This window comes from Neltuma alba, unplaced genomic scaffold, assembly GCF_004799145.2.
Source record: "Neltuma alba isolate B1F8T4 unplaced genomic scaffold, ASM479914v2 tig00004988_pilon, whole genome shotgun sequence".
Lineage (NCBI taxonomy): Eukaryota > Viridiplantae > Streptophyta > Magnoliopsida > Fabales > Fabaceae > Neltuma > Neltuma alba.
The window spans coordinates 25028-46366 of NW_021633936.1; the positions used below are offsets into that span (position 1 = coordinate 25028).

The 21339-nt window shown below is 35.2% G+C and overlaps 2 protein-coding genes and 1 long non-coding RNA gene across 4 annotated transcripts; 1 reads left to right on the top strand and 2 right to left on the bottom strand.

Moving 5' to 3' along the window:
- The first annotated feature begins 476 nt into the window (after positions 1-476).
- On the top strand, positions 477-2524 carry LOC114746417 (uncharacterized). The gene is made up of 3 exons (XM_028934646.1): positions 477-493; positions 602-884; positions 992-2524. Exons 1-3 carry the CDS (start codon positions 477-479, stop codon positions 2522-2524), a joined length of 1833 nt encoding a protein of 610 aa, XP_028790479.1.
- Positions 2525-4251: 1727 nt separating this feature from the next.
- On the bottom strand, positions 4252-5275 carry LOC114746416 (uncharacterized). Its single transcript, XR_003740268.1, has 3 exons — positions 5224-5275; positions 4424-4533; positions 4252-4333 (listed from the first exon to the last, which is right to left on the bottom strand). It is a non-coding gene; the product is annotated as an uncharacterized LOC114746416 (long non-coding RNA).
- Positions 5276-12677: 7402 nt separating this feature from the next.
- On the bottom strand, positions 12678-19406 carry LOC114746413 (uncharacterized). Of its 2 annotated transcripts, XM_028934644.1 has the most exons (3): positions 19060-19406; positions 13158-13451; positions 12678-12797 (listed from the first exon to the last, which is right to left on the bottom strand). In XM_028934644.1, the coding sequence occupies exons 1-3, from the start codon at positions 19396-19398 to the stop codon at positions 12681-12683; spliced, it is 750 nt and encodes a 249-aa protein (XP_028790477.1). In that variant the 5' UTR covers positions 19399-19406; the 3' UTR covers positions 12678-12680. The 2 variants fall into 2 exon arrangements, with proteins under 2 accessions (XP_028790477.1, XP_028790476.1); XM_028934643.1 differs by lacking the exons at positions 12678-12797; positions 13158-13451 and adding an exon at positions 17912-18261 and having other exon boundaries at positions 18754-19406.
- Between the last annotated feature and the right edge of the window lie 1933 nt (positions 19407-21339).

Here is a 21339-nt window from a genome sequence, read left to right on the forward strand (position 1 = left end):
AGCACGAAATGGGATTGTGTTGTCAATCAGGTCGCGATTGTTGTTAATGTGTGCTGCTACACTTGTCAATATAGCTCCTTAAGTTGTCAATGACAGTTGTGTGCTTCTTGATGCAGGTTTAAGTTACTGATGGCGAGTACGTCTGGAAAACATCTATTTTGCTTGGTTCACATAGGGGGAAAGTTTATAAATGATGGAGAAGATAATATGAGATATGTGGGAGGTAGTGTAAGAACAACCAATGTAAAGGAGGGCACAAGTTATGAAGAATTGAAGGAAATTATATCATCAATTGCTGAAAAGAAAGCAACTCATTTCTTCTGAAATTCTCAGTTGTGTTTGATAAAAAAACTTTTGTGGAGTTGGTAGATGATGATGGGGTGGAACATTTGATAAAGTTCAATGAAGAAAGTGGTCATGTGTATGTCGAAGAAAATGAAAATGAGGACCACATAGAAGCAACAAGGGATAATACAATGGAGGAGCAAGATGTGTAAGTATAGTTTAACAAAACTGTTATTGTGATTTCTTAGTATGTCAGTTGTTACTGTATTGCTACCAACTTGTCAATGCATGCACCCTGACTTGTCATTTTTTGCAGGATTGATCAATCATTTGGAGGTGTCAATGAATTGTCTATGTCTCCACCTACCTTATTTGATGTGATTGGAGAGCCGCAATCAATTCCTTGTGCTGTTGAAATGATCCCAACACCTACACCACAAATGAATTCCACAAAATGGAAGGATTTGATTATTGGAGAAGGACAAATATTTCCAAATGCCACTACTCTCCGAAAAACATTATACAAGTACAGCTTATGCCAGAAGTTTTCGTACCTTTTCATTAAGAATAATCAGCAAAAGATCATTGTGAAGTGCAAGGTTGATGGTTGTCCATGGTATATGGGTGCATATTCAATGGGGGCACATCAAGATACTGAGTTTTTAACTATCAAACGTACAAAAGTGAACACATTCATCATGCACAGGACAACTTAATTGTACCTCACTCAGGAAGGTCAAATTTAGCTGCTTCAATTGTGATTGATGACTTGAGGTGCAATGTTGACAAGAGTCCTAATGAAATCAGAAAGGACTTGTATAAAGAATATGGAGTGCAATTGAACTATACTCAAGCATATAGGGTTAGGAAGAGAGCACTAATGGAATTACATGGTCGAGTAGAAGATTCTTATAAGGTAATCCCTTGGATGTGTGAGAGACTCATGGAAACTGATCCTGACACAGTTGCAAGATGGGAAGGCTCAGATAGCAACCGATTTGAGAGGCTATTCATTGCATATGGATGCTCAATTAAAGGCTTTGTGGAAGGTTGCAGACCAATTATTTATATAGATGGATGTCATTTGAGTGGTCCTTACAAAGGAACTTTATTATCAGCTTGTGCATTTGATGCAGACAATGAGTTGTTTCCTTTAGCATATGGTATTGTTAGCGAGGAAACAAATGATGAATGGACTTGGTATCTACAGAATCTGAAAGAGATAACCAGATCAGCACAAGTGACAATTGTCTCAGATCGGAGTAATGCTATTATCGGTGCTGTCAAGACAGTATTTGATGGTGATAGACATGCTTTTTGCTATCGACATGTGAAAGAAAATTATAGTGCGCAGTATGTGAAAATCAATAGAGGTGTGAGACGGACCTCAGAAAATAACAAGGAGAATGCACTTAATTTACTTGATGGAATTGCATATGCAAGGCATGATAATGAGTTTAATGTTGCAATGGGAAATTTAAGATTGTTTTGTCCTCAATTGGCACAATGGGTTGAATCTCATGGGGATGTGGATAGATGGGCGCAAAGTAAATTTCCTTTTAAGAGATGGGATAACATCACCAATAATCTTGCTGAGTCTTTTAATGCATGGATGTTGAAAGAAAGGAAGCACGCCTTGTCGGTTTTGATACAAGAGCATCAAGAGAAGTTGGCCAAGAAGATGGTTGCTAGCAAAATGGGGATGAAAAGCTGGAAAAATGGTGTAGGAACCAATATTGAATCAAAGTTGTCGGAACAAATAGCAAGAGGTGCGTATATGGAGGCAACATATTATGGTGATGACCATATTTCGGTGCAGACAATACGTGAGGGACGCATCATCTATGTTGCTGTTGATCTGATTTCTCACAGATGCACATGTTTGGCATGGCAAATGAGTGGAATACCTTGTCCACATGCTTGTGCAGCAATCAAACTAGTTCACCGTAGTGTGTATGATTATGTAGATGATTGTTACAAATTGTCCACACAGGAGAAAATATATGCAAATAGCATGAGGCCAATTGCAACACATGATTGCCCACAGCCTGATACACCTACTGTGAGTCATATGCTGACCCAAACATTCTTGCATCCACCGATAACCAAAAGGCCTCCAGGAAGGCCAAGGATTAATAGGATAGAATCTCAGTTCCAAAATAAGAAGGTTTATCATTGTGGAAGATGCAAAGAGCCTGGACACACTGCCAAGACATGCAAGAACCCAAATCCCAGCTGAGAACATATTGAAGTCAGCTATTTTTTGTATATGGATGTGAAGGAATATTTTGTAAATGGGTGTGAAGGAAATTTTTTGTAAATGGATACACACCACTGGTTAGTTTCATTATTACATGCAACCCCTATGTTTTTTTTTGGATGGGTTGTGAAATAGGTGTAGTTTCATGTATATGAAGGTGTAAATGAAAGTTGGCTATGAATTGGCATATTACATTGTACTGTCATTTTAGTTGTCATACCTGCACCCTGAGTTGTCACTAGACCTGTAATGACTTGTCAATCATTGCACTACGACTTGTCAATGAATTTGCTGATGTAAGTTGTCAACAACATGAATTCAAGTAACATAACCTTTTTTACCATGAAATGATATTTACAATCACTCTGTCATATTATATTTTGGTTGTATGGTCATATATAATCATTATTAATGAAGTGTCAAAAACTTACCTCTCCCTTGTCCCCTGTCAGTGGTGGCTCTGTGACTTGTCAATGACAACACTATGACATGTAATGGAGCACTGTTGCTTGTCAATGACAACACTGTCCCTTGTCAATGGTTTATTTGGTGACTTGTCAATGAAGCTCTGTGACTTGTCAATACAGCACTGTGACTTGTTAATGGCTTCACTGTCCCTTGTCAATGGTCGCTGTCAGGGAGCACTGTGACTTGTCAATACAGCACTGTGACTTGTTAATGGCAACACTGTCCCTTGTCAATGGAGCTCTGTGACTTGTCAATACAGCACTGTGACTTGTTAATGGCTTCACTGTCCCTTGTCAATGGTGCACTATGACTTGTCAATGGGGCACTGTGACTTGTTTGTGAGAACACTGTCCCTTGTCAATGGTCGCTGTCAAGAGAGCATTGTGACTTGTCAATAGCATTGTGACTTGTTAATGGCAACACTGTCTTGTCAATGGTTGCACTATGACTTGTCAATGGGGCACTGTGACTTGTCAATGGAGCACTGTGACTTGTTTGTGTGAACACTGTCCCTTGTCAATGGTCGCTGTCAAGAGAGCATTGTGACTTGTCAATGGAGTACCGTGACTTGTCAATGGTTGCACTATGACTTGTCAATAGGGCACCATGACTTGTCAATGGGGCACTGTGACTTGTCAATGGAGCACTGTGACTTGTTTGTGAGAACACTGTCCCTTGTCAATGGTCGCTGTCAAGAGAGCATTGTGACTTGTCAATGGAGTACCGTGACTTGTCAATGGTTGCACTATGACTTGTCAATGGGGCACTGTGACTTGTCAATGGGGCACTGTGACTTGTCAATGGAGCACTGTGACTTGTTATGAAATTCTCATATCACTTGTCATTAACTCCTGTTATATTAGTTGTTATTTTGGATAACTGACGTTGTTAATTTAATAACCAACCATAATATCTCTGCACATATAAAATAGAAATATAATTAAAAATGTAATAAAACCCTAACAAATTAGTATTACAATGTGATGACAAAGGTAATAATATTATAAACATAACCTGATCAGTTTGTTACAAAATGACCTATTTGCTAATCATCTTAACAACACATATCATGGGCTAAGAGAACAAAAAATTCATAGACTACTCTATCTCCTCTTCTTGGTCTTGTTGTAGTCCGATAGCATCGACATCACTTCACTCCCATGTTCATTACTTGGATGGGTTACCAACCACCACAAACAGCCAACCTTCAACTCTTGTAGCTCATCATTAGAGTATCGTGGCATTGTATATCCTGCATCATCCCGAACGGTGCCATCCCACTCTTGTAGCCAAGAGATAACATGAACTCCACATGAATCACTACCAAGCAAATTGAATATGTTAGCACCTTGCAATTGTTATTGTGAACAAAAACAACATAACACAATCGAACAGAACATCTACACTTACGTATCATTCTGCACATAGACTTTAGCCCATTTCACTTCGTTGTCAATTTTGTCCTCATTGACAAACAATTCTGGCTTAACAGCACGTAGCATCGAATGGAAACAGTTCATCTGGAAAAAAAACACACACGCACATAATGAACATCCAGTGACAAGGGACAGAACATCCAGTGACAACTAACAGAGCATGTAGTGACAAGGGACAGAGCATCCAGTGACAACTAACAAAGCATCTAGTGACAACTACCAGAGCATGCAATGACAACTACCACAGCATCTAGTGACAACTAACAGAGCATCCCGTGACAACTAGCACAGCATCCAATGACAACTACACAGCATGTAGTGACAAGGGACAGAGCATCCAGTGACAACTAGCATAGCATCCAGTGACAACTAACAGAGCATCTGGTGACAACTAACAGGGCATCCAGTGGCAACTAATATATCATCCAGTGACAAGTAACAGATCATTCAGTGACAACTAACAACTAATATATCATCCAGTGACAAGTAACAAATCATCCAGTGACAACGAGCACAACATCCAGTGACAACTACCAGAGCATGCAATGACAACTAGCACAGCATCCAGTGACAACTACCACAGCATGTAGTGACAAGGGACAGAGCATCCAGTGACAACTAGCATGGCATCCAGTGACAAGTAACAGATCATCCGGTGACAACTAGTACAGCATCCAGTGACAACTACCAGAGCATGTAATGACAACTATGCAGACTGCTACTAACAATTATAATAGTCATTGACAAGTATAAAAGCTGTAAATAACTACTCACAGTTTGTGTTGCCATGAACTGTTTGGGGTCGAACTGCCTTTTATTTGTCCTCTTTTTCTTCTTCTTTGCGTCATGTTGTTGCTCACCCCCTTCTTCTTTGCTTCTTCTTCCTCGGCTTGTAATCTCATGAATGTGATGCTATCAACCAACGAGTCAAGGGCGTGGAAGGTCATGGTCTTTGTCTCAAAAACATAACAAAACCAATGATCTTCAAATAGAGTAGGACCAAAAATGAAATCGCAATCCCCGATATTGTATCCAATATATTCAGGTAATATTTCTCTTTCATGGTCCTCCCATTTCCACCTTAAAGGATTCGCCACCATTTTCTGCATGAAATCTGCAGAAAATATATGGCGGTTGACTCGCCCATCTTTTTCCTTTTGATCTCCAACGAATGTCTTCGCCACCATAGTCATAAACTGAAATTGCAAATACAAACAAATTACAACTCCTTAGCATGCAATAACTCATTCTGATATTAACTATGTACGTGTGACTCACCCTGTCGTTTATCCATCTTCTACGTTGGAGACATTGCAACTCACCACGGGTTAGGAAGTATCCATACATCGATACAAAGTATCTAACACAAATGAAACAATTATGAAGTTAGTAAATTCAGTAAATTCTGTAACATAATACAAAATTGGTCACCAAAACATAATACTTACTGCTCTTGCTCCTCTTGGTTACACCTTGCTGTACACATGTCAAATAAAGCTTGCCTGTCATCAATTGTTCTCTTTTTCCCAGCCTTGCTTTTAAATTCCAGAAATGGAGACCTAAGAGCTTTCCCCTTACTTATCACCCTTGTAGATTTCCTCACATGTTCGCTCCCTTCCCCTTGGGTGGCCTCATCCACTTCTTTGTCCTCTTCATCTTCTTCTTCTCTTTTATTTTCTTCTTCATCTTCTTTGTCCTCATTTCCCTTCTCTTTTTCCTCTTCATCCTCTTCTTTTTCCTTGTCATGTGATTCTTGTCCACCCATCTCCTTTTCTGATTGAGCTTCTTGCTCTTCTTCTTCATTTCTATCATCTTGTGATTCAGATTCTTCTTCTTCATTTCTGTCATCTTCTTCCTCATCCTCTGAATCACTTCCTTTCTCAACTTTTTCCTCTTCTGCTTCAGATTCTTCTTCCTCATCTTTGTCCTCTTCACTTACATTGCCACTACCCTCCATTAGTCTTGACTGAAGGGCCATCATTTCCTCCCCCAGCATAGACACTAATCGAGTATATGTCTTTTTGATCTCCTATACAAATAAAATTCAGAACAGTAAGCAACAGTAGAAAAACAAAAACAAAAAATTAATCATTAAGCCTACAAGTCCACATACCGGGTGAGTTAAATTTTCAGGATCAAATTTGGTGGATTGCTTTGCCGGATGCAAGAGTCCTCGATTGCTTTCCTTCTCCTCCTTAACTCTTTGCTGCACTTTCTTTTCATCCCAATATGCAACAGCATGCTTTACATGTGCAGCTTTTGTTTCTCCCAGTGGAAAATTTTGTAGACAATATAACTGTATGTGACATGAATGATAAGTTAACAGCAACCATTGACAACATTCAGACCATCAAATGACAACAGAAATATACAAATTATTATAGCACTTACCATTAGGAAGTATAGACAACCTGGCACATTCTTCTTCTTCTCAGTCAACTTGCCTTTTTCCAATTGTTTCTTGTACACTCCAATTCCCTTATATAGTTCATGCAACACATAAGAGGACCAATCAAACTTATCCAATCTATCCTTTGTTGATAGTATTACCTTCAACAAATAATCACCGACACAAATACTTGCATTAGGACATAACAATGTTCCCAATGCATACATGACAAACAGCACCTCAAAATTCTCATCTTGGTTCTCCTCAGTCAACAATGATGCTATCTTCTTGTATGGAATATTGCCATACACAATCCTCCACTGCTTGAACACTTCATCTTCATTATTCACAACTACTTTAATCTCTTCTCCGTCAAATGGTAGCCCCAGAAATTCATGCACATCTTTTGCCCTCATTTTCCTTCTCTTCCCTCTTATGGAAATGTTTTTTGATGCAAGATCAAATGCAGACATAAACTCTCCACACAATTCTCTTTGAATTGTGTGGCAACAGACTTCAACCAACTTGTCAAACCCTATTTTTTTCAGCCTATTCATCAGTTCCTTCCTTTCTTTGATGTGCTTGCAAACTTGCATGAATTGTTTTGGTGCACATCTTGTATAGAAAGGAACAATATACTTCTTGGACTTGGTGGGAGGTCTTTGTGCCTTAGCCCTTTCACAATATTCCTCTCTTTGTTGTTCTGATAATTTATCCCATGCCTTTCTCACTTGTGCATTCCCTGCTTCAAGTGATTTGTACTTCTTTGAGCTTTTCTTGTAGAATTCCTCCGTAAACAAGGCATAACCGGAGAAATTACTGCTTCTTTGTGCATCCTTCCCCATCTTATCCTGCAAAACAAGACCAGTGCATTGAACTTCAATTCTTTTTAAATTCCTAGTAAACTTTTGCAGAGATGCGGAGCTTCATAGATATCAAAAAGAAAATTGATTCAAAAGCAGTACGATAAATATACAAACTAATCCATTCAGACCACAGCATTCATTTACTATGACATTTATAATCAATATATAGACTTTCTAGCAATTCTGCTCAAATCCTGAACCCCAACTCTTTTAGACCACAGCAAACTTCTCAAACTAGTTCCAGAAAGATATACCAAAAGAGGGGTTTTTCCAGGTTTCTTAGTATGTCAACAAATGAAAGGCTTAATTAGTGATAAAAAGATTCAATTTTTCACCAATAAATGAAAGGCTGCATCATGCATAATTCAGACGCAATCATCAATATGATAATAGAAATCCCAAAAAGGAAAGTAGTAACAATTACAGACCAAACAATCTTGACAAATACTTTGAACTCCAAACAAGGCACATCAATTATTCAGCCTCAAATCTGATTCTTCCATATTATCATATTCTAGTTATTTACCATTTACGCATTTCATAGCTCATCTCATCATGTATCATTCTTCTTACAAGCCTTCTTGGAAGTGCTTTTAGAAGGCTAATGCCTCATCATGTATCATTGTTTTAAACATGCTCCAATACGCATACCATCTTATGGTCAAGAGGGGAAAAAAAACATTGGCCAAGCATAATCAAAAGCATCCCGCCGCATTTGATGCAAATATTCAGCAATGATCAAACACAACAACAAACTGCCAAGACATGCTTTTCTGATTCATACGCTTTTACCTTCTTCAGTGTCGACAATGCCTCTGTCTGCGAAAACAAATTGTGAGAATAGAAGCTTTGCTTCAGACGCCGATCAACGGAGCTACCAGGACGACTCCTCTTCGCTTGAAACGCAAATGACCGCAGCCACAACGACGACCTTCACTTTGCTTTTGATGTCGATCAACGGAGCCACCACAACGAGCTCGACTTTGCTTCAAATGCAGATGAACAGAGCCACAACGACGACCTCCACTTCGCTTCAAACGCCGATCAATAGAGCCACTAGGACGAGCTCCACTTCGCTTCAAACACTAGGACGACCTCCACTTTGCTTCAAACACTGATGAACGGAGACGCCAACACTTCGCTCCGCTTTACTTCACTTCGCTCCACCAAAACAGAGCCACCGTGACAGGCTTTCAAGGACTTCAGTCACGATTTTCGGTGGGTTGTGAGTAGATTTGAAGAAGCACGGTGGGTTGTAGCCAGATTCTCAGCACGAACGATTTCGAACAGGATGAAGGCGCCAGACGGTTTCTTCGGTCGAACAACAAACAGGGTTTCAAATTTTCAATCTCAGCAATTTCGAATGGGAAATCATAGTAAGGGCAAATAAGTCATTTGAAGATTCTGAAAATTGCATCTGAGTCCCTTTGGGACTTCAAAAAAATTATCAGATTTCAGGGGACCTATTTGATGTATTTTGTTCTCCATGGGACCTCAATGTCATTTTCCCTTTTTTCTGTGCTGTGTAATACAGAGGCAGTCCAAAGAGGATGATAAGTGTGTGCATGTATAGTCAAGAGATTTTAACTTAAAGAAAATGTAGAAAATAGTGATTAAAAATAGATTATTGTAGATTTGGATTTTGAATTCGATTGGAAATAGAGACAGAGTTGCAGTCGTGAGGCCTGAGCGCAGTGAGATAGGTAAATGATGAAGCCAGATAATTTCAACTAATCAGTTGAATTGTTGAAGGCAGTTTCCTGGCATAGCCCATAAGTATCGGTTGATATGAAACATTAAAAATAAGGGATATGTTTTGATATGGGAATTGAGAAAATAATATTTAGTATGAGAGATTGCTTATTACATGGGATTATATAAACCCATATATATGGGATTAAAGAATACCATAAGTAGAAATGGATTATATAATTTTTATTATTCATTTTCAATGTTTTATATCAAACAGGACCATAGAGATATGGGAATAATGGCATTGGACGGCAAGACAAGAAAATCAATTTATACATAAATTAAAATAGTTATAATAAGTCCAAATTTTGGAAAAATGAAAAACATATACACAAACACATCCGTGTGTGTGTGGACGGATTTCCTTTTCCCTTTTCTTTTGCCATATATATATATATATATATATATATATATATATATTGTATTCTGTATTAACTTCGGATGGAAAATCTGGAAGTTTGAAACTTTATGGGAGCAATTGTATCGATGATCAAATACCGTAGAGTATGTATTAGTCTGCTTCATATCATAAAGAGAAAATGAGACAGCAATAGTTTAATCTAGACGCTTAAGATTTCAAGATCCAAGGGATTTCAATATCTGCTGGTCAAAAAAAAGAAGAAGAAGGGAATTTCAAGATCCAAGGAAATAACTAGTGCCTGATTGGGTATTTTGTAAATGTAGGTAAATAACTAAAATGCTCTTGTATGAAAAAGTTTATTAACAAGTTGTAAATCAACAATGATAAGTGTTAAACAATAAATGAAAAGAAATGTACCGGCAATGACAAACTATGTATTAAGAAATTTTGAACTAGTAAGGACAAGCGTTAAACAGTCAATGATGAGAAATATACGGGCAATGACAAGTTTGATAATTTTCTTAAAATTTGATATAAGGACAATTTAATCATTTAACTATATTTGCAAAATATCATACTCTTCTAATCCTATTTATAATGCAAAGAGAGAAGATATTTTTTGGTCCTATTTATAGGATGCTAAGAGAAATTTTTTGTATGTATGTAAAATTTTACTTTTCATTAATTACTATGCTGACTCTATTTACATGAGGTATAATGTATATTAAATAGGGATAAAGTTAAAAAGTTGTTGAATTTTAAATGAGAGTGAATGACATTTAAAGTTTTCCTTTGTCTGTATAAAATTATTAAAAGTGACTTATAAATAGAATCAGAGGAGTATCAAATACTACTTCCTCCTATGAGATTTTGAACTGTTAAGTGCCTGATTTAAAATATTGTAAGTTTTTGTTTTCTAACGTGTCATTTTCCCTATTACAAACCTGACTAAAAAAAAGGTTGATACTATAAATTTACTATTTTGCTGGGGTAAAAGTCTTTACTTTGGCATTTTTATCAAAATACTATAAACAGTAAAATAAATTATCTAAATGCTACATGATTAAAAAAAATATTTGGCCATATATTACATTTTTTGAAACCTGTTCAGCATGTGAATGAGTTATAGTATGACATCTTTTTCTTTTTTCTTTTTTTATGAAATGAAATAATGACGAGTTTCACCTTCCTCCTTTTTCTTTTTCGGTAAAAACAACACCCTATTTCATCAATTTCCTGCCACCCTCTCCCCCTTTTAAAATTTGGAAAAAAATTACAATCAAAGACCCTATTACCATGAAACTCCTCCCCTCTTCCTTTTACCTTCTAACCCTAGATATTAGACTTATTTTACGATATTCTATTATAAAATAAGTTTTACATCTCCTACACAGAAAGGATATGAGTATATTTTGTAGACAAAGTATTTTTTATTCTGATACTTAAATTTAGCAAAAAAATATATAAATAGATTATATAAATATAAATTGTTTATAAATCATATATAATATATCCAAAATCTACACCTATTTAATTATAAGATATATACTTATCAATTTTTATCTTTATCATAATTACTCAATAAATCAAAATTAAGGATATTATTGAGAAAACAACTCAATCTCTTTGTAGATTTTATCAAATAGCTTGTAAATAAAAATAAAATTTATTTTTATATTGAGAACCAGGTGCTTCTTGTGTCACACATAATACAAGAAAAATTCAGTGACTGTTTATTAAATTATTTGAAAAAAATTTGTGTACTTAGTTTTTAATATTTTTATTTAGAAGAAGCTATTTCATAAAATCTACTAAGACATTAAGTTTTTTCCTCAAAAATATCATTGATTTTAATATTATTGAGTAATTATGATAAAGATGGAAATTGGTAAGTGTATACTTATAATTAAATGGGTGTAGATTTTAGATATATTTTGTATGATTTATAAATATTTTATATTTATATAATTTATTTATATATTTTTACTGAATTTAAGTATTAGAATATAAAGTACTTTTGTTACAAAATATACTCATATTCTTTTTATCTAAACGATATAAAATATTCCTTTGATACTAAATATAAGATTTCTTTTATAATATTATATTACAAAATAAGTCGAAAGGAAGAGGGGAGGAGTTTTGTTGTAATGGGGTCTTGATTGTAATTTGCCCCAAAATTTAAAAGGGCCAGAGGAAATTGATGAAGTGGGTCTTTAGGTGTTGTTTTTATCAAAAGTGAACAACAGAGCAGTGGAAATCAAACGAGTTTTCATCTTAAGTATTTGAGACTTTGAGCAGTTTATTTTACTGTTTATAGTATTTTGATAAAAGTGCCTCTTTGCTTCCCTTGATAAATATATACGGTTTTAAAACTATACTTTTAATTCAAATCTTTTCCCCCGACAGTGTACAACTATTCCCAGGAGCTTTATTAATGATCATGGGCCCTTTTTCTCCAATGTTTATGCCCCATGAAAATGACGCCAATTTTTCTTTTCCTATCTTTTTTCCTCGCAAAAATGTAATGGAAGTGTTTTTTTCTTTTGCAATCTTTCAATATTCTTTACGGTAAAAACAAGTCGCTTGACACAGTATCATGATTTAGAACTACTTTTCATTGTTAAGCAAGCATGAAATTATACATATAGTTGGGTTTGGCAACAGTAATTAATTTCACCAACCTGATTAACCATAAAAATAACACACATCAGAAGTTCATAACAGTACAAAAGTATCCAGCAAAACAAACAAAAACAGTACAAAAGTAGACAGAAACAGATGTCACCCACTAAAAGAGAAAGGCAAAAGAAAAAGAAACAAAGACTGATGAAACACAGAAGGAAAAGGAAGCCAACAAGTCTCACGTTCCGTTTACTCCGTCTTGAGAAATTTCCTGCTTCTTTATGTTGTCTTTCTCGAGAAAAACACTGGTCAAAACATTCTTGCACTGCAAAGAAGCCTTCAACAATTTAACGCCCTATCAAATGCAGGAAAAACTATTAGAGCATACAAACATAATAAGGGACAAAAAAAAAGCCAACATCAAAAAAGGAAGCAAGAATATCAAAACCAACTGAATAATAATTAAGAGTAAATAAAACATGTATTATATCATCTTTAATCCAACTGTATTCAAAGGAAAACTGGTCAAACATACATGCGATCGATATTTATAAAAAATATAACTGTACAAAACATTTCGACTTGATTCTCACAGAGGCAAAAGGTTATGTTATGCTTTTAGTATACTAACCTAAACTATAACATCTTTAGAAAACACAGAAAATGAAAACAAAAGTCTCAGAAATGAAGTCCCTGCATATATTAATTATGTTACCTCTTCCATTCCCAGCTCAACAACCCTTTCTTGTAAGGAAGAAATGTCCTTGACTTTGAACTTGGAGATCAGAGTGATGGTTGAAATGGTAGACATGGGACGAACTTCGAGATCATCCATCACAGTGTAAGTGACCACTCCTTTCACAAAGCCTTTCGCACTTGAATCTTCCGCCGCCTTTTTATCATTACCGACTAATTGTGCGGCATTGCTCATGGAACATCCACATCTTGGGCACGCTCTGTCCTTAACATAAGTCACATTATAATTGCAACGGCTCCCACACATGTAGAGTTTTGGAGTTCCTGAGGAATTGGTATCATGACGATCATCATCATTTTCAGCAGGAAGAAGGTAGCCAGAAACTAATGGAGCACTTGGCTTCAGCAAAGCGTTCCTGTCTTGTTCAGGATTGTTGAGATAAACGTCGTCCAGATTCTCTGCGCTTTCGTAGAGTTTGCCTAAGCAGCCAACCATGGCATTTTTAGTTAGGAGCCTGGTCACTGTGCCGACGGGTAAGCGAAGCAAGTTGAATAGAAAGTCGATGAACTCTTTTGAAGCTTCCGCAAAGAGAACTCTGTCTTCTTTTGTGTCGATCAACAACTTCAAGCTCACTTTCGACGACGTCATTTTTCACTGTTTGTGCGGAGAAGCAGATCAGTTTTGTGCGCTTAGTACCGCCCCAAGAGAATTGAGGATGAGCGGGGGCATATATGTAGTCACGTATTTAATTATTTTTATCTCAAAAGCTTTTTTTTTAAAAAAAAAAAGAACAAAAAAACAATGTCACCTTAAAAGTTGCAAAATTGTAGGATGAAAACCCAAGGTTGACTGTTAAATAAAAAAACTTGACTTCAAAATGAAATGCTGGCAACGATGTGGCATCTGCGTGGCTGATCGGAGAGAAATTTAAAGTGCCACATCACATGAAAGCAATAAAAAACGACGCCTACTTTATAAAAAGGCCTCGACTTAAATCTCATAACCACGTTAACATCACCCTTCAAGCAAGAGGGTATCCAAGACGAAACAGAGTATGGAATGGAAGAAGAGGCCACGACGCTTCAAGCCCACCTTCATCGCCTCCCTCCTCTCCACCCTCTGCCAAATTCGTTCTCAAGCCGTCCCCGGCTCCGTCCTCACCACCACCACTCACGGTTGATTCTTCTTCAACAGATTCCATCTCGCCTGGTGGGCCCTATATTCTGATGAGGAGCGATCAAGGAGTCCTGTTGTAGAAGAGGGAGGGAGGACCGATATTCACACGTGGCTTTTGAGGTGCTGATGATGATGAGGTGGCCGACTCTTGAGTGCCACATCATTTGGCACCTTTGCATTTCGAAGTCAAACTTTTTCATTTAGGTTCCATCCGGTGATCGCGGCGAGGTTGCAGCAATTTTGCAACTTTCGGGGCGCCATTGCTCATTAAAAAATTCCATCCCTTTATATAAATGAGATATTTCAATTTCACCCCGGCAAACAAAGCTAAAGATATCCAGGTAAAAAAAAAAGTGAATATAATCATCAGTCCTTATGTTTATCTTTAATTTTAATCTTTCAAATTTTAAATTATAGATTTTGGTCCCTCAAAAGACAAAATAATTCAAATTTTTATTAGATTATAGAGACTAATATTTTAAATAAAAAAATTTAAGATGACCAAAACTTATAATTTAAACTTTTAAAAATTAAAATCAAAATTAAAAAAAATTTGAAAGATGGAAGTCTGTGTTAACCTTGAACAGCCAGCTAAAGATAAAGATATGGGCTTTGAGCCTTGTTTACCAAAATACAGCTAAAGGTTAAATGACGCTGCTTTCACGGAGCACAATGCGCGTGATATTGAAGTACTCTACTTTTTAATCAAAAGCATTCTTTAAATTCCACTTTTTGGTATTTTATTTTTTTCTTTTCTTTTTTACTCGGTTCTTTCATATATAAAACTGATTCTTTTTTTCTTTTTTAATTAGCAAACTGATGCTTGCAAGGCGGATGAAAGCCGCAACCAGTTAGACCACAGTGGTGTTGGCTCAAAACTGTTGTTCTGTTAGTTATTTATTTAATTTCCTAAGCTTTATAATGCACCATTTTTGTTGTATAGTTTTCTTCATTAAGACAAATTTAGTACCTTAAAAGTATTTTTGTTTTGTTATAATGTTATATGTACCAAAAAATATTTTAAGGGGCTAAACGTTTCTACGAAATATTTTAGAATATTGAATATATCAAAAAAATACTTTAAGGTGTTAGATGCATTTAAAAAAAAAACTTTAGCCACAAAGATATTTTAGGATGCTAGATGCATCTTAGAAAATATCTCAAAATACTGGATGCATTTAACCTTTTTATATAATTAATTTTTTTATAAAAGAAAAAACATAGGGATAAAGTCTATTTTTTCCTCGAAAGTTTTTGCATAAAAGCCATGGGTGTTCAAAACTTCTTTTAGAAGTAATGTTGCTGGGAAGTATTAATCCATCATAGGTGTACTCTAGACAAAATTTATAATTACTTCTTTTCGTCAAATATACAAAGCTTATAGTTAATTTGGTACATATTTATTATGTAACTTTGTTAAATTTTTAATCAGTTAATATCACATAAGGAATTCGCCTTCTATTTTTCTTAAAAATGTATTTTGCAAATTAAAATTAATAAAAGTTAAATCATGCACTTGCCACTTGAGCTTGACAAAATTCCTAGAGACAAGGAGGAAGGACTATTCGAGTTGAGATCACCGGCAAGAAGATCATTTTCTGTAAAAAAAAATAATAATAATAAAAAAGGAAGCAGGAAATTATTAAATTTCAAATCAAATTTGATAACAACACTTTATTTGGTATTGACAATGTTGAATTTGTAAATGACAACAAATTTTTATTGATATTTTTTATTTAAAATCTAGGAATTTCTAGCTTTGTTTTTGTCATTTTCCCTTCTCTATGTCCTCATAAGCAACAAGGGGGTCAGGGATTCCATTGGAGAGATCAACACTATCATTATCTGGACGACTAATAGGAATAGAAACAGGTTAGATCAAGTGTAATCTCCTTACTTTTGCCCTTCAGAGTACATATTTTTAAGTATTATGAGTCAAACAGATTATAAAACAAGCCAGTGGATTGAAAATTTCAACATAATTACTCATGTTACTATTCACTGTTTAAATTCTAGATTACAGGTCCAATTTCAAAAATTCATAACTAATTCTATAAAAATTGTATTGAGGTGCTCCAACATTCTGCTCGAAGCTCTTTCAATTTTCTATAGGAAAAAAAAAGAAATTAGACTTATCCTTGACCGGTTTGTACAATTTATTCATTAAACTTTACTGTTTATTTGGTAAATACTGTAACTTTCAGATTTCTTGCCTCAACTATGAAAATTCATATCTCTTTGTGTACACATCCAATTGAGGTGGTCTGCATCTCATTTTAAAGCTTGGAATGTGTACTATATGATCACCAAATTTCGTGATCAGATTCCACCATTTGCTGGGTTAAACTGGAGTTACAAACTCACTATTCCAGGACTTTCGTTTTTATCTTTCATTAGCTTCTTACTTTTAATTCTCTCTTAATTTAAGCATGCAACAACTAGTCTTATGGTTTTCCATTTATTCTTATACTTTGAGTTACATGCCATTAACATCATACATCAAACATTACATCACATTTCATGCTCAACATGTCCACAATTAATTACTAGCGACTTCAATCCTTACATTGAAATGCATGTAAATTCTCCACTTTCTTTACTTCCATCTCTTGCCCTTCTTCATGCACGCTTTCTTCTTATCATTTGACCTACTATGATTGGTTAAGGGAGGGGTGAGATTTGGAAGAATCTTAGTAGCAAACATTATCACGTACATGCACAAGATGGATACTAATGTATATGGTATGTAGTTTTCCATAAACTTATGTTAACTAGTGACATGCCATCATGCTTTATAGTTGGAAATATGAGAGGTAGTGATGTTATTTTACAATTAGAATATAATACTCTAATCTCTCTTAAGATCTGCTAGCAATTTTGATATTTTATGGAACGTTAGATAAATAAAGTCCACTCTTTGGAACTTGTACGTAATTTTTCTTTTTATCAAAAGTGAAAAAGGACAGGAGTGCTTATGAACGAGTTCCACCTTTTCATTTAAAAAAAAAATATCAGGCTGTGAACAATTTAAAAAATTTCAGGCTGAACTTGTTCACAGTGAGTTTCAAAAAATGCAGCGTATAGGTAATCTTTTCCATCATGTAATATTTGGGCCGTTTTCAATTATGATTTACAAAATATAAGATAAGTATATAGGAAAAATTTTATTTCAATTTACGTAAAATATATTTATAAGTGATTTTAATCTTGCTAGCAAATAGGATTTTTATTTATAATATTTTGATTAAAAAAAAAAGTCTCATTGCTCCTGTTGATAAATATGTACCTTTCAAAAACTACATTTTGAAAAAGGTTGGCCGGCTTCCTCAGAAAATGACCACAGCGATAGTGTACAGCTATTATCCCCCGGGGGGTTGGGGGGGGGGGGGATAGTGTACGGCCATTCATAGGAGCTCTATTAATGATAATGGCCCCTTTGTGCCCAATGCTTATACCCTACGAAAATGACTCTAATTTTTCTTTTTCTATCTTTTTTCTTGAACCAGTAACTCGCAATAATGCAACGAAAGTGTTTTTTTCTTTTAGGATTTTTCAGTATTCTTTACAGTAAAAACTGGTCGCTTGACACAGCATCATGATTTAGAACTACTTTTAATTGTTGAGGAAGCATGAAATTATATAACTAGCTTCATACATATAATTGGGTTTGGCAACAGTAACTAATTTCACCAGCCTGATTAAGCATAAAAATAACACATCCCATAAGTTCATAACAGTACAAAAGTAGACTAAAACAGACGTCACCTGCCAAAAGGAGAAAAAGAAACGAAGACAGATGAAACACAGAAGCAAAAGGAAGCTAGCAAGTCTCAGCTTCCATTACAATGTCTTGAGAAATTCCTTGCTTCTTTATGTTGTCTTTTTTGAGAAAAACACTCGTCAAAACATTCTTGCACTGCAAGGAAGCCTTTAGCAATTTAGTACCCTATCAAATGAAAGGAAAAACTATTAGAGTCTACAAACATTATAAGGGACAAAGGAAAAAAAGAGCTAGCATCAAAAAAGTAAGCAAGAATATAAAAAGCAACTGAATAATAATTAAGAGTAAATAAGACACATTATATCATCTTTAATCCAACGATATTCAAAAGAAAATTGATTAGGGAGTATTTGGATATCATCAAAATTATTTTTTAAAAGTACTTTTTATAAATTGAGGCAAACTCTCCTACATATTTATTTTGTATGTTATAAAATTATTTTTAAAACCATGGTTTGGTTTCCATCTAAACACTTTTTTTAACATACATATTTTTAAAAAATAACTTTATAATAAATTTCGACTTGATTTTCATTTAGGGAAAAGGTTATGTTATGCTTTTAGTATGATAACCTAAACTATAACATCTTTGGAAAACACAGGAAATGAAAACAAAAGTCTCAGGGATGAAGTCCCCGCATATATTAATTATGTTACCTCTTCCATTCCCAACTCAACAACCCTTTCTTGTATGGAAGAAATGTCTTTGACTTTGAACTTGGAGATCAAAGTGATGGTTGAAATGGTAGACATGGGACGAACTTCAAGATCATCCATCACAGTGTAAGTGAACCCTCCTTTCACAAAGCCTTTCGCACTTGAATCTTCTGCCACCTTTATATCATTACCTACTAATTGTACGGCACAGTTCATGCGGCGTCCACAACTTGGACACGCCATGTCCATAACATATGTCACAGCATAATTGCAATGGCTCCCAAAACCGCCCCCACACGTGTAGAGATTTGGAGCAGCTCCTGAGGAATTGGTATCATGATGATCATCATCATTTGCGGCAGGAAGAAGGTAGCCAGAAACTAATGGAGCACTTGGCTTCAGCAAAGCGTTCCTGTCTTGTTCAGGATTGTTGAGATAAACGTCGTCCAGATTCTCTGCGCTTTCGTAGAGTTTGCCTAAGCAGCCAACCATGGCGTTTTTGGTTAGGAGCCTGGTCACTGTGCCAAGGGGTAAGCGAAGCAAGTTGAATAGAAAGTCAATGAACTCTTTTGAAGCTTCGGCAAAGAGAACTCTTTCTTCCTTTGTGTCAATCAACAACTTTAAGCTCACTTTCGACGACGCCATCTTTCACAGTTTGTGCGCGAAAGCAACTCAGTTTTGTGTGCCTAGTACAACTACAAGAGAATTGAGGAAGAGTGGATGCATATATATAGTCTTTTGTTTTTTTTTTTTTTTTGGGGGCCTGAATTAAAAGTCATTCTTGCTCCCGAAGTTTTCGTAAAAGAGCCATGGCATCAGAAAAGTTTTTTAGAGCAATTTCGCCAATTGCAAAATTATAAGATTTAGCACTTTAAATGGTTTATTTTTCTTAATGTAGAGTATTAAATCTTTTAAAAAAATTATAAAAAATTACAAATTAAATCATTTTTTATAAATAAGATATTAAAATGTCATACATTTTATGTAGAATCTAATAATAAAAAAATTGAAAAAAAAACCTTAAAATTAAAGGACAGTTGGGGGCCAACATTCAAGAGGCTGCAGTTTTTGGAGAGGTGGGAGAAGAAAAGAAGAGTGAAGGAAGAGATGGGGATCGTTTATCAAGGCTTTTTGATTAAGGGGGTGTTGCTTTTGATTGGTTTCATTCATATCACAAGGCACTTTAATTCTTTGCTTCCTTGGATGTGAAGAAAAGTTAGAAGGAAGGACAAGATAAGAGGGGAAATGGAGAGAGGAAAAAATCAGAGGGCTTAGATAGAGAGGAGAAAATAGAGGAAAAAAATAAACAAATATTTAAATAATTAAAATATTTTTATCAAAATATATCATTTTTAAAATCAAATCAAATATTGTAATAAGAAAATTATACTAACATTAGCATCATCGAATAATTTAAAATTTAGTTATTTGGTTTATACATATTTTTATATTATTATATTCTAAAGCCAAATTATTTAATAAAAATATTGTTATAAGATAAAAAGTTAAAGGGTTAATATAAATTTTGGTCCCTCAAATTTGAACCCATTTTGGTATTGGTTCTGAAATTTAAAACTCATGCTATTGGTCCCTCAAATTGTATATGTTTTTGGTCGTTAGTTCCTGGTAGCTTTAGGCTGTCAAAATAGTCTGAGTTAGCACTAACTCTGTTAACCTATGATGTGGCATCTAACTTAAGAGAATGAGGTGGACAATAGTTTGATAATGTGGCTTGCTGACATGTACATATAAATAATGGGGGGAAAAAGCGCTGACTTAAAAGAAAACACACAGACGGAGCAATAAAAAAGACCAAGAACATGAGAAAAGAAAGGGGAAAAAGGGTTAGGTCAATAGTAAAGCGCACCCACACTTGTCGGAGAACTATGACTTTTCCGTCACCAAAGGAATGTGGTTTATCAACGGCAGTCGAGGGAAGAAACTGTAACAGTAATTTTGGCGAGTTTTGCTGGTTGAAAGGTGAGAATCTATCGTATATGTTAATGCGTTCTGGCAATAACTCATGCAATGTGAGGAAATAAAGGTTGATTTTTGCCAAGTTATGCTTGTTAAAGACCAATTCTCGAATATGCATTCAAGAAGACCAGTTCTCAAATATGTACTTAAGAAGACCGAAAACTAGTTCTTAAATATGTATTTAGGAAGACCAAAGAGCATTCTCAAATAAGTATTTGAGAAGAGCAGTTCTTGAATATGTATGCAAGAAGACCAGTTCTCTAATTTATATTAAGAAAAACAGTTCAGAGAAAGGTAATTTTAATGTTGATCGTGAGTTGAAAGTTAGCTCGGGGCGACATTGCTATGAAATTTATACTTCCAGTGCGACATTGAGACCCAAAAAACTTCCGGACACCCATAGCTTCTACGTGAACACTTCCGGGGTAAAAATGCACCTTATCCCTATTATTAATATAGGTTGCTATCTGTTGGTTTTGTTGCTGCCATGTACTTTACATGTTCAATTTTGCTGTTGATCTTTTGGTTTCGCTGCTGCCTTCTAGATTTAGTTGCTGATTGTTATCTTTGAATTATCAACATATTCTCTCTATATAATTTGTTATTAAA

What these genes read in the sequence shown, in the direction of transcription:
- LOC114746417 (XM_028934646.1), top strand. An exon ending in AGATCATTGTGAAGTGCAAG is followed by an intron (nt 885 to 991) that starts GTTGATGGTTGT and finishes CATCATGCACAG; the next exon opens with GACAACTTAATTGTACCTCA.
- LOC114746413 (XM_028934643.1), bottom strand. Translation starts at nt 19,398, where the DNA reads ATGGCGTCGTCGAAAGTGAGCTTAAAGTTGTTGATTGACACAAAGGAA. An exon ending in TTGAGTTGGGAATGGAAGAG is followed by an intron (nt 18,262 to 18,753) that starts GTAACATAATTA and finishes TTCATTTGATAG; the next exon opens with GGTACTAAATTGCTAAAGGC.